General features: G+C 31.3%; 1 protein-coding gene and 1 long non-coding RNA gene across 2 annotated transcripts in view; both read right to left on the bottom strand.

Moving 5' to 3' along the window:
* Positions 1 to 10,096, bottom strand: part of LOC117119412 — an 18,502-nt gene extending 8,406 nt beyond the window's left edge. Inside the window, exons 1-5 of the mRNA XM_033264231.1 lie at positions 9,913 to 10,096; positions 8,658 to 8,696; positions 7,533 to 7,577; positions 3,077 to 3,121; positions 2,650 to 2,688 (exon numbers count right to left, since the gene is read on the bottom strand). Coding sequence (XP_033120122.1) covers positions 2,650 to 2,688; positions 3,077 to 3,121; positions 7,533 to 7,577; positions 8,658 to 8,696; positions 9,913 to 10,096 — 352 coding nt within the window. The remainder of the gene's footprint in view (positions 1 to 2,649; positions 2,689 to 3,076; positions 3,122 to 7,532; positions 7,578 to 8,657; positions 8,697 to 9,912) is intronic.
* Positions 10,097 to 10,180: 84 nt separating this feature from the next.
* On the bottom strand, positions 10,181 to 13,282 carry LOC117119408. Its single transcript, XR_004447186.1, has 4 exons — positions 13,128 to 13,282; positions 12,639 to 12,694; positions 10,561 to 10,628; positions 10,181 to 10,431 (listed from the first exon to the last, which is right to left on the bottom strand). It is a non-coding gene; the product is annotated as an uncharacterized LOC117119408 (long non-coding RNA).
* Positions 13,283 to 13,777: the final 495 nt, after the last annotated feature.

Raw genomic sequence — 13,777 nt, 5'->3', positions numbered from 1 at the left:
TGTGTGCTCTTGTTCATCGTATCGTACTCACTAGATGTGTATAAGAGACAGCTCCTACCATGGTCTCTTACCTTGTCACTTCTGTAACACTTTTAAATCCAATTATTCCTTTCACAATTACAGCACACGTAACTGCGCTAATATCTGTATATCCAACCATAGAACCAATTACTTCCATCACAACATCAGATTTTCGGGCCCCAAACTTTGGAATTCGTTATCCTCATACTTGATAAATGCATCTTCCATTAAAATTTTTACTAACCAATTCAAAAAACTCTTAACTTCTGACTACTAATTGTTAACATTTATTCAATCTCCTCCATCTCCACTTGGTTGCTACCTTTCGCGCGGTCTGTCGGTCTGTCTTCGACTTGTTTTGAATGTAATGTTTTTTGTCCCTTTCTGTCCTGTTTTGTCTTTTTGTCTCTTTTGTTAATCTCATTTTTTTTCCCCCTCTTATTTCAGGTTGTCCCTCCACAAGATGGATTTTTCTTATCTTCTCGGGTTCTTGCCTTCTTCCTCTCCTGCATCTCCAATTTATTTTAAATCAATTGTAATATATTTGTCTGATTTAAAAAGGAAGTAAATAAATGTTAAATTGAAAATTGAATTGAAAAATCACTTTTCAATATCCTTAATGCTGAACTCGCTCATGTTTCTAACTGGTTTAAGCTTAATAAATTGTCTCTTAACACATCTAAATCAAATTATATAATATTTGGTTCAAAAAACATTAATTTTGGTAATTTGACCATAAACATAGATTATAAAAACATTATACGTGTTGATGAAACTAAATTTTTAGGCATAACTATTGATTCTAAATTAAGCTGGAAGCCGCATATAAACAGAATTAACAATATTATTTCCCGAAACATCGGCATTATCAATAAACTTAGATTTACATTTCCCTCTAATATTCTGTTAAAACTTTACAATTCCTTAGTATTGCCTTATATTTCTTATTGCAACATTGCTTGGTCTATCTCATTCGATAAGTTTACCAATTCTTCTCCCTGGGATAGCTTTGAAACAACTCACATTGATAACCTTTTTAAACTCAAAAAATGGGCTATGAGAATCTGTGATAATACTCACTTCAGATCGCACACTAAACCTTTGTTTTACAAATACAATACAATTAACATTTATGATTTGAACAATTTTCAGTCTGCTTCATTTATGTTTCGTTTATATAATAATATGGTACCATCCCATATATCCTCTTTATTTTTAAAATCGTCCGATTACCATCAATACAATACTCGATCCTCACAAAATTGTATTTCTAAATCCTTAACTATTTCAAACCTTAGACGTCATTCCATGTTTTATACAGGCCCAAAAGTATGGGAGTCACTTACCATGTCTTTGAAAAATAAATTATCTATTTCCAGTTTCAAAACGAATTTTAAAAAATCTCTGGTCTCGGCATACAGCAGGTAATCTCTCTACATCGACTGTATAATTTCCTTCTTGTTTGACATTTTGGTATTCATAAGCACCAGTAAACAACCAGCAGGCCTAATTTTCCGTTCCATTCATTCCATTCTTCATATGAGTCAACTCATCGAGTTCATCTGCCTTACCTTTGTTTTATTTACTTCTTTTTATATTTTTTATTCAAACTTCTCATTTTGTTTCACTTAATTTATTGTACTTGTTTATTTACTGTATTTATTGTACTGACTAAAAAACTTTTTATAGCCTCAAATTATTAATCGTTTTTTATTTTTTTAAGTGGCCTGAGTTTAAGTGTCTCCGGATCTATACAGGCCTCCATTCATTTATCAATAAAAAACACAAAATTTTCATTTTTCTCTTGTGAAATATAAATAATTTATTGATAATGATGAATAAACAGTAACGGTATATCGCACATCTGCTGTGTTGGAGCATAAGAAAGCATGTCGTTGCCAAATTGTTGCTAATGAAAAAAATGTTAATAATAAGATAATATGCGATCCGAAGTGACATTGGTTTGTTACATCAAAGGGATCTGTGATCATCTCCTCAATAGTACCTCCATGGTTTAAATAAGTATTTTCATAACATTTCACTTTTCTACAAGAAATAATCAGTGGTGAATAAAACATCAAACTGGAATGACACAGGACAAAATCAAGCTGTTGTTGATTTAAAGAAATACAGTGTATATCCATAAAAACAGAGACATGAACATTATGCTCCATTATGAAATGCTAGTTTTTTACTATTATTTTGTACACATCCAGATATAGCATTTGTATTAAAATATTCTGAATAGAAAATTCTGCACCATCCCATAGTGAATATATGATCGCAATAAAAAAAATAAAAATAAAACTACAGTTTCACAGTGCCTGAAAAACAACTTTTTGTTCAAATGTGAAAACATAGTAAATTATTGAAAATAAATGGCAAAGTAAGTTTATTTAGACAGCAATGACCAATTACATTGCATAGTCATAGTTATTTATAGGCTCCATCCCTGTTTTGCATCTGGCGTAAAGTTCAGTTAATGTATTATTTCTGTTCCGCACCCTGCTTTACAAAATCCTGGAGACGACACTGCCAGATTAACTTCTTTACTGTACTGCTTAAAAATGTATTTGCAAAAATAACTACTGGTATAACATAATAATGTAATAAGATGCATTATCTTACCACTTGCTTGTCCTGAATTTGATGGTGATTTTGGAATGTCTGAAATATAATTCAATAACAGATAATACCAGTACACTAAATTAAGTATATATTATTTATCCCAATTAACAATTATATTTTTACATTGATATGAAAGCAATTTGACATGTTTAGACAGGGAAGACCTATACAGTACTGTAAGTGACCAACTTATATGTGATTATATATTTACAAATATATGTCATATAAAACTAAATACAATATTAATTATCAACTACTTTAAATCAAATCTCTAAAGGAAAAGCAGCATTCTACAAGCTATCAAGATGGGGATAATTGATGCTTCTTAAATATTCAAAATTGAAAGGGCATTTAAAAAAAAATATAAAACACAGTAACAAATAACATAATATTATAACACACCACAGTAAACATTGTTTTATCTTACAACTTGCTTGTTCTGGGTTTGAAGGTGACTTTGGAGCTGGAATGTCTGAAATAAAATTCAACAACTGATTACTGGTACATTAAATATCAATTTATTTATTACTTACCATAATAAATAATTGAACTCATAAATTAGTTGCACATTTATTGACAGGAAAGCATTTTGAGATATATATTGAGAAAATCATTTAATGCTATATTATATGATCATTGTGTTTGATATAAAAATAAAAATCATAAAACACAAATAAATATCTATAAACCTCATCCATCCTAAAGATAAGATTGATGTCAGTGAAGATTGTGCTGTAGTTTATGAGATTGGATACTGTGATTCAGTATACATCAGTGAAACTGGCAGGAAATTGAAGATCCGATTAGAAGAACATAAAAAAGATGTCACCAATAACACAACAGGTGTGTACACTAGAGCATCCAGAAACACTGCAACTGAGCTCATTCACAAATCAGCTGCAGTATAACTGATCACATGGTTAAATACAACCACAGGGGTACCAAGCTAGAAAAAGTCCATTCCATGAGATCTGGTTAAATGAACTTTCTTAACATAAATTTATTTTGCTGTGCATGGTGATACCCATCAGCACTGACTTCTGTAAGACAATTGATAATAAATATTAAAACATTCAATAATATTATGAATTTGCGGGTTATTTTCTGAGAGATTCTTGCTTGCGGAAGTGTAGGAGGCCATCCCGATTTCCTTGAGACTCTATAACTATACTTCACTACCATCTGAAAAAATGCAAAACCTAATAATAGAGGAGACTATCAGACCATGGATGAATAAGTTTAGGTTTTAGCAATATTAGGACTGAAACTGCCTATTATCATTCAATGATATACAAAAACACCACTGAATGCAGCAACAAGGAGGAATAACTTTATGACATTAAATTAGTCAGCAATTCAATACCAAGTTCCTAAGAAAGATGAACTTTCTGACCTGAAATTATTGATTGTCCAAGATAATGACGACAATGTTGGTTAACATTATCATTCAGTGATATATAAAAATACCACTGAATGCTTGTACTGCAGCAACATGGAAGAATAACTTTATAACATTAATAGTCAGCAATTCAATACCAAGTTCCTAAGAAAGATGAACTTTCTGACCTGTTTACTGATGTGGATGCTGCTGATAAATTATTGATGGTCAAAGATAATGACAACAATATTGGTTAACAATGATAAAGCTACAATGCTATTGCTATATAAAAACCAACAATGCCTACCTTATGAAAATTTTTTTACAATTATTAGTATATTGCAAACACACTAAATGTGAATAGTTATTATCTTTAAATATTATGCTTAATAATAATAGTGACCAAGTACTTTATTAGTACTAATGCATGCTCTAATTGTAACATACTGTAAACTAAAATCCAGCAAATAAATAGTAACACAAGGTTCAATTCAGAAGTTTGGGTTTAAATTTTAATTTTTATAGTGTTTCAATTTTCTTCAATAAATAATCAATTGCAGACAGAACAACATCCAACTGTGGTTGGTTTGACCATAAAGAAAACACATTGTTTATGTTCCATTATAATGCTAGCCTATCAGTATTTTGTGCAGACATTCTAATTGTATAGCATCTGTACTAAAACATTTGAAATTAAAAAGGGAACTTTATTTTTCACTATCACACAGTGTCAATTGTAAATGTAAACAACGAAATTACAGAACTAATGACAAAAAAATAAATTTGAAAAAATAATACCTTTGATATAATACTGATAATATTTATGTCTCAAGTTCTATTCATGTGTAAATCTGATATAAATTTTACAGTTAACAAGAATTTATACCAATATGATATATATTTTTAGTATGTTATTGATGCTATATTTCTCTGTTACAGTATTATTTTCGGGCAAGTATTTTTCTTTTAATTTAATTTCTTGTTATATCAATTTGTTTAGTCTACTTTACTGCAAAAGGGCTGCTGTGAAAATCACTCTATCCTATAGCATTTCTTCAAAAACATTGACTGATTTTACTACAAAAAACTCAAAACTTAAAGGTCGGATATACTGTATTAGGTTGAAACGGTTTATAGGATGTTAGAAATATAGCTATTGCAAACAATTTACAAAATATTTGTTTTTCAAATATTTGGCCCCCGTCACTTTTGAGTTGAATTACGAAAATATAGGCAATATTAGTGTGTTTTCAGCGGGATTTGAGCTGGCTTATGAGGAGTTGTTCCTTTACCAAGTCTTAACTTTGTCTATATTAATCAGATCGCTTAGGTTGACATGGCAACAGAAAACAAATTTTCTTGTGATCAGTTACAGTATATATCAGAATTAATGTAATTTGATAAAATTTTTTTCTAACATTTTTGAGTTTTATCAAAGGCATTCAAGAATAAAAATTGCCCGGGCTCACACCAGGCCACAGGAATTGGCATGTTCCATTTTCTGAACTGAGGAATGTTACCAGCTGTATCAAAGAATTAGCTTGACAGTGGACACATCTTATTTCTACCGTGTTATGCATAAATTGGGAGTGTATGTTTTAATAGTATTTCCTAATGATTGATTGATTAAAAAGTTAATTTTTATATACCCTTTCCAGATAATGAAATCGTCCAAACACTGCACCGTGCAGCATGCTCAATCTGTTCATTTTTGGTTTTCTTACACGTGCACAGAATTAATTATTAAAAATGTTTTGTTATGTAGTCAAAACAAGCCAAACAAATTGATATATTTGATCTCTATTTATACTGTACACATATACTTTTAAAAAATTCAATAATGTGCTCAAAAGATTTTGTCTCATTAGATCAGTAAAGTTAAAAATGGGTTCACAGTATCATTCTAGTTTTGTATTGAAGCAGATAACGAGATTGTGGATGGTTAGTTTCAAGTTTTCAACCTTGAGGTTGTAGGGTCAAGCCTTCCACTGTGAATTTCAATTGCTTGTACTTTAGGGCCTAAAGGTACAGTACATTAGGAGAATAATCCATAACTCACATCATTGTGCTGAGCTGCGTGTGGGCCTACACTGCACAGCTTTCCCCATCAACACTTATTCCTGTTGCAAAGTATGCTACAGTGCAGTATGTTTAATAGGCATTTACAAATGAAAAGGAAGCACATAGAGAGCATGACAAAATGCATTTTGCAAATCTACCACTAGTATAATCATCATCATACGACATCTCTCTTTTTACCAAATCATTATAAATCAAAAAACAGCGGCTCAAATCACACAAGAAGCAAAACACTAGGACACATTTAACAGTAGACAACATCATAGGACATTCTTGAATTTGTCTGTTCTACAACATACTTCACATTCAAGGAACAGATTTAGCAACAAATTTTTAAAATTAGCCAAGGGATCTCAGTTCATTTGGGAGTATCTTTGGTTTTTTTTTTTAAGCTTTTCTATTCCTTTTATTGTATTTATATAAGTTAAGTAGTTTTTATTTAGTTATTTATTTTATAATTAAGTTTTCATGATACGTAAAAGGTACATATACGGCCTTTTAGAAGAGCACCAACTTGGTGAATGAGCTTCTGTTGTAAAATGAAAGATTTTATTATTATTATTATTATTATTATTATTATATTATTATTATTATAGACAGGCCTGGAAAAAATATTTTTGTGCCTCCAACTATGAAAGTTATCTTGATCAAATGCCTGCAGCACCAAATGCTATCTTTACACCATTATAGCTACATTTCATGGTTTGGAGCAAGCATAAATATCAAATTTAATTACCGGTATGCATTAAATTGTGAAAAACAAAAATAAAATATTTTTTTTCTAAAATGCCTCTGGGGTAATGGTCAATGCCTCCGACCGCCGGCCGCACACTTTTTCCAGCCCTGATTATAGACCCAGTGATACAGGATGAGCACTAAACTCTGGATAGCTACCCACAGAATGGCCTAAAACTTGATTGTAAAATCTAGGTACTGGTATTTTATACCCAAGACAGACTGTCAATTTTCTCCAATATACTGTAAATCCCATATTTGAAATTTCCTTACACTTTCATGCATCATACATTTACAATATGCCTGCTTATGAAAACCACCATTTTAAACAAGTTTTTGGTCACAAACATGCATCTTTGAGGTCTAGTTAAATGACCTCCCAGAGATTCATACATTTAAATCAACTCTTCAAAATGCTCTGGTTTTTATAAATGTCATTTTTTATTCTCATTATAACAAAGACATATTATTTTAAACTATGATCATTAAATTAGCTAAGGTTTCAGACTGGTTTAAGTTAAACAAGTTATTATTATACATTGATCAAAACAAACTTACTTGAGTTAGTGAAACCTTTTTCAACTAAATTGTATATTGTAATCGATATTTATATACAGTACCACATTTATCAGTTAACTTTGTAATTATAAAATATATTTAAAAAAGAACAACAATGAAAATCACATATTACCTTTACCAAATCTATTCCCTGAGTTTGAAGATATATTCGGAATGTCTGTAAATAAAAGTTAATTGAGATTAAAATATTAAATATTCTTGAAAATTAGACATGAAATAAGAATTGAGGCCTGCGTTGATGCCAGTGAGAGGCCAAGAGGGGGATTAAGCTCTGACTGTACAATTATTAGTATGAATTTCTAACACAGAGAAAGCATGACTCGTTCAAATGATTATATACTTTTATATTTCATAACAGTGATCTAGCATATGTAACCCATGCTCTAATTGCACAAGAACGCACAGGCGTTATGCCACTGAGAGGAGGATTAGGCTCTAATGTACAATTATTAGTATGAATTTCTAACACAGAGAAAGCATGAGTGGTTTAAATGATTATATACTTTTATATTTCATAACAGTGACCTAGTACATGTAACCCATGCATGAGTGGTTCAAATGCTTCTATGTAAAAATGTTTAAAAATAATAGGAAACCAGGGTTTCAGGGTGTTAGTTTAAATAAGTATTTTCATAACATTTCAGTTTTCTACAAGAAACAATCAGTGGTGAATAGAACATCAAACTGGAATGACACAGGATTGATTTGTTGATTTGAAGAGGAGAAATACTGTGTATGACCATAAAGACAGAAACATCAACAATACTGTATGTTCCACTATGAAATGCTAGTTTTTTAATATTGTTTTGTACTCATCCAAATACAGCATCTGTACCAAAATATTCTGAATAGAAAATTCTACACCATCCCACAGTTACTAAATTATCACAATTAAACCACAACAAGAATAGAACTACTATACATTTTCACAGTGCCTTAATATCTACCTTTTGTTCAAATGCCAAAAGAATTATAGTAAATTAATGGAAATAAGTGGCAAAGTAAGTTTATTTAGACAGTAATGACCAATTCAATAGTGTAGTCATAGTTATCAATAGGCTCCATCCCTAGTTTTGCACCTGGCATATAATTCAGTGGATGTAATATTTCTATTCAGTACCCCGCTTTTCAAAATCCTAGATATGCCACTGCCCAGATCAACTACGTTACTGTGCTGTATAATAAGTATTTGCACAAACAAAAACAATTAATAATAAAATAAGATGCATTATCTTACCACTTGCTTGTCCTGAGTTTGATGGTGGCTTTGGAATGTCTGAAATATAATTCAATAATGGATTACCAGTACATTAAGATAAGTACAGCATATAATTTATTTACCGTAATTAACAATTGGATATTTTTGTAGTGATAGGAAAGGAATTTGACATGCTAAAGCTTTGTCTACACTATCAAATTTTATCAAAAAAGCATCACATAAAATGTGATGGAAAATAAGAATTGAACACGTTCAACCTTTTTTGATACAATTTGATAATATGTGATATGACGTCATCGTACCCATATATGGGCACATCAAATTTTCTTGTCACATAAAATTTGCTAGTGTAGACAAAGCTTTAGACATAGAAGACCTTTACACAGTACTGTAAATGCCCAACTTATATGTGATTATTTTAATACAAATATATATCGTAAAATAATGTTTAAACTATTGCAAACAAGAAGGAACAATTACACAAAAGCAGCATCCAAAGGCTGCTCAGAAATGAGGCCATCACTATGTAAAGTTTATAAATAACCTTGCACCTCCTTTATTTTGTAACACATTAATTATCAGATACAATTATTACAATATTAGAAATAAACCAAAAATCTGGAATGAAATTAGTGACCTTAAAAAATGTATATGCCAATTTAAATTAAAAAAATGTTTATACTACCATGTAAACACCTAATTTGTGTTCATCCATTGTGATATTCCATTTCTGTTTACTATGTTAGCTATTGATTTAGATTTTAAGTTCAGTTTTAAATTTTAGGCAAGTGCAGTAAGTACCGAAAGGTAATTTAAATCTTAATATTTCATGGTGAACGAAATTTTGTAAATTGGATGTTTTGTGACACTTTGCTGCGGGTGTTCAGCAGCCTGGACATTACATAATCAAGGCATTTCGGGCCTAGCTTTTAAAATTAATTTGCAAATCACACACAAAAAAAACTTGTTTTTAGAAACTTTTATAAAATATAATCATAAAACATTCTCTTCTGATCCAGCATGCTAATTAGTCCAATAATGGAGGACACTAAATAGAGTCAGATAAGATATAACATGCCAGGAGATTTGTGATGTCATAAATCTGAAATTAGTTTTTATTAAAATGTTATCTTCTGTTTCATCCTTTGGTTTCAAAGCATTTTCAGTAGTGCACTAAGTTTTTCAGTTACAATCAATTGAAGTGAATTCCATCAACATTCATCAATATATATTCATCAACATTCATTAAATTTAAAATAAATTAAAGAAATACCTTCTGTTAGAGCTTTCACAGCTTGGTAGAGTTTATGTTTCTTCAACTTTTCAATGAATGCTGTCATGTTCTCTTCACAAATGACCATGTTGTGTTCTAGATCCATGATCAAACTCCAGCTATCTGTATGTTTTACTTCACACAGATCACTGATCTTTTGTACATCACTTGGAGTGAGCGCCATTCCCAGCTTTACAAGTCTTTGCCGATGCACTGTGAATTTTGTAATTACATTATTCCTGTTTTTGGCAATTTGGAATGATGGCATTTCATTTTGAATTTCTTCTTCCAGACCAAATTGCTTTGTTGCCTTAATAGTATCATAAAGGAGAGTGAGGTCTGTTGGACTCAAACTTCCAGATGTTATCAGCATATTCATTAAGGTAATTGTCTTAGAAGAAATATGTAATGCGAAAGTATTTTCTACATGGTCCTTAAATAATACTTTCAGCATATTGATGGGTATGTGTTCATCGTACCAATTTGACACAAACAACTTAAAGTCTGCAAAAGTTGCTTCTATGAAGTAAATAAAAATAAAATGTATTAATAATATCACAACCTCTGGAAACAAGAAAAAGTATTGTAGAATGTCTTGATTCTAAAAGGAGGATGACAGAATACTGAAATGTCTTTTTAGTTTCTTACTTTTACTTGTTTCCATGTTCATTGTCATTTGTACAGCTACTGCTTCAGTCTTTTTCATTCATTCATTCCTGAAACAAACAAGAATACTCAATCATGATTTGTCTTTATAGTCTTTATGTGTAATTTAAAACTTTTACTGTAAATTTCTCATAATTAGTTATAACTGTAAAGTAAACAGTAAATAGTAAATGTAAACAGTGTAGTAATAAGATGGTTAAATGCTTTCAATTTATGATTAGGAAGAAAAATACATCATATTTTTGAAGATTTTAAGGAAGAGGCAGTTGTACTAAAAATAAAGAAAACTCTGAAATTTCCATTTCTGTGCCGATTCTAACTGGCCAAAAACAGAATTTTGTTTTTATTCGAAGTCTTTGAATGCTCAACTGATCTTCAGTACCTAAACTTTTGTTAACACATCTAATGATCCGCCCAGAAAATAATCATCATGTGAAGCCCAGTCTGCCAAATCCTGCAAGTATTGCCATAACAGGATATTCTAAAGCATTAAATATTGAATACTTTTTCATCTTTAACTGTAATTTTAGGAAGAAAGTCAAATTACATTTTAAATTTGAACATGAGTCAATAATAACTTTGTTTATAATGTTAAAAGCAGGTACTTAGACACTATGCCTACTGGTAAAGAATGTGGTCAAAAATAGATTATACAATACATGCTAAAATGTTGTGATGAATATAGTCTGTAGACATTCCTTATACGTCACATATTGACAAATTTTAGTGATTAACATGGTCACTTTATAATATATTTTATTCCATTATATTTAGTGAACATACAACATTCCTTATTCGTCACATATTGACAAATTTTAGTGATTAACATGGTCACTTTATAATATATTTTATTCCATTATATTTAGTGAACATACACACGTTTGTATCAGCTGCACTCGCTGAAGTGGTATGTTCCACTTACCTACTACTGAGTACTCTGCTGCTCCTTTCACCGTACTGTACAAACTTAATTTGAATATTAAATGAATTCTCAAAAGTGTTACTTTTGCAGCGTGACAAGTCCTCATCCAAAATTTTGCAGACTTGTGTTATTGTAAAATTGTTTTTTATGATATTTTAATGCACATATATATGAACTCAAAGTATGCAAATAACGGTAAGACATTTAAAAGAATGGTGCTACGATATATTTCTTCCAGAGCTGTGCACAAACATTTTGTCCTTACACAATATAGTATATGGTAATATACCATGATTCTTTGAAATTTAGATTATACTCATTGGTCTCTCTTTATACATTCAAATATTCTTAGACAAATTTATATGGACTGATGATACTTAAAGACACACTGCCTCAAAACTAAAAAATTAATTTAAAAAAATTTGAATAGCTCGAGATCATTTGAAAGGATCGAATAAGTTATCAACTTCCAAGCAGAAACAAATTAAAAAAAAAAAACATTTTGCTGATTTTACAGACATTTTACTTTAAAAATTCTTTAATTGATTACTAGCAAATTTAAGGGTTTATGCACAAGTATACAGTAATTAAACTGTTTATTATAATTGACAGTAAATTTTGTTTTGTTCAATTTTTAATTTAAGTTAATAACTTACTCAAATTAGGAAATTCAAATATAGAATAGAATATTTATTTTCAATTTTTTAGCTAATGATAGACAGAACGTTTTAAAGTTATAGACTAAACCAAACCAAAAACTGAAATCACTGATACAAAGTGATTATTTTTAGTGAATAGATCAAGTGCTAAAATCCACATGTCATGCTGGTTACAGGTGCAGCACTGGTATGCAGCACTGACAATGATGAGTAGTTGCAGTGTTTACAAGTTCTACTACAAAACTCAGAATCTTGCCTTTATGGAAGAATTACAGAAACTCATACTACCTAGCTAAACCCATAATTATATTCTACACATTGTCTAACATCCATGACAATGATTTATCCATCAGGAACTTTGGCTACATTGTAGACCACAGGCTTGTCAGATTACTGATAAAATGTAAAACCCAAGAAAATTGACCCATAAATCTTCTCCCTGTCCAGTTAATTTGAAATTCTAAAGCTGTTATTTCTACCTGCAATTTTGAGCAACCCATATCTTGCAATTGGTGCTACAGAAATTTTTCATTTACTGTGGAATTTGAAGTATAATAGTTACTGAAATCATATATGCCAACATTTGAGTAATAAAAATCAAGAGAACAAAATAAGATGTAGGCTTAGGTTGGCCTATGTGTTTCTTCTTCATAGATTTTTAGTATTTTAGCGCATTTTACTACTAGCTACTAGCTAGGCTAACTCGAGAAATCGGTAGTTCTACTGTAATTTGAATATTTCAAATACAGCTGCAAAATATCAATGAGACATGGAGAGTTTCATATAGTATTTTATGCTAGACCTAGCCGTGACCGGTTAGGCTAGTCTAAGTCAGCTGTTAGTTACATCAATTTCAATCTATCTTGGCTGCACCAAGGCCTTATCCATTCGTTTTTGGCAGACGGACCGTACCGATAGAGGTACTAGACTAGCTGGCCTAACTACGGTAGTAATTCTATTATACATACATTATCGCCAGCGAAATTTTTATTATTCTAGTAATGTATGGCCCTGCTAGTCTTCATCGAAATATTCAACTATAGAATTTAGCTTTCTAGATACAGTATATACATAAATAATTCCAGGTCAAAGAGGTGTTGTCGGTCCAAATATCGTCGGTTCGTTCCTTGCAACAACATGGCCGCGGCAGTGGTAGGGAATTTCCCTAAACATGATGACGTAAGATCCTGAACTTTCTGCGTTCCAAAGTGATGGCGCCAGCGGGGAAATTTTCCCTTGCGTCGGTCAAGTCTGGACCCCTGTCGTCCAACGCCACGACTAGGGAGACGCAGGGCAGTTCACATTGACCTTTCTATTCCATGTGTTCACCGAGTGCTGTAGTGTGAAAGTAGTAGTTGCCTTATATTAAAATTAATTCACAAAGAACCCTCAGTTGGTTTAGGCCTGTGGTTATTACAGGGGCGGATCCAGAGACTTAAAAAGAGGTGAGGGGGAGGGGGGCGAAAGTTGGGCCGATCGAGATAACAATGACCTATAGGGACTGGGGGAATTCCCCCGCGAAATTTGTGTGTTCTAGACGCCCGAAAATAACATTTCAAGCGTCCTTGGTTTTTTTCTTTTTCTTTCTTTTTCCCTCTTTTTTTTACCTCCCTAAATC

This window comes from Anneissia japonica, unplaced genomic scaffold, assembly GCF_011630105.1.
Source record: "Anneissia japonica isolate Jap-2015-1 unplaced genomic scaffold, ASM1163010v1 scaffold3293_len478364_cov160, whole genome shotgun sequence".
In the NCBI taxonomy this organism is placed as follows: domain Eukaryota; kingdom Metazoa; phylum Echinodermata; class Crinoidea; order Comatulida; family Comatulidae; genus Anneissia; species Anneissia japonica.
This window is presented reverse-complemented; position numbering and strand designations above follow the sequence as displayed.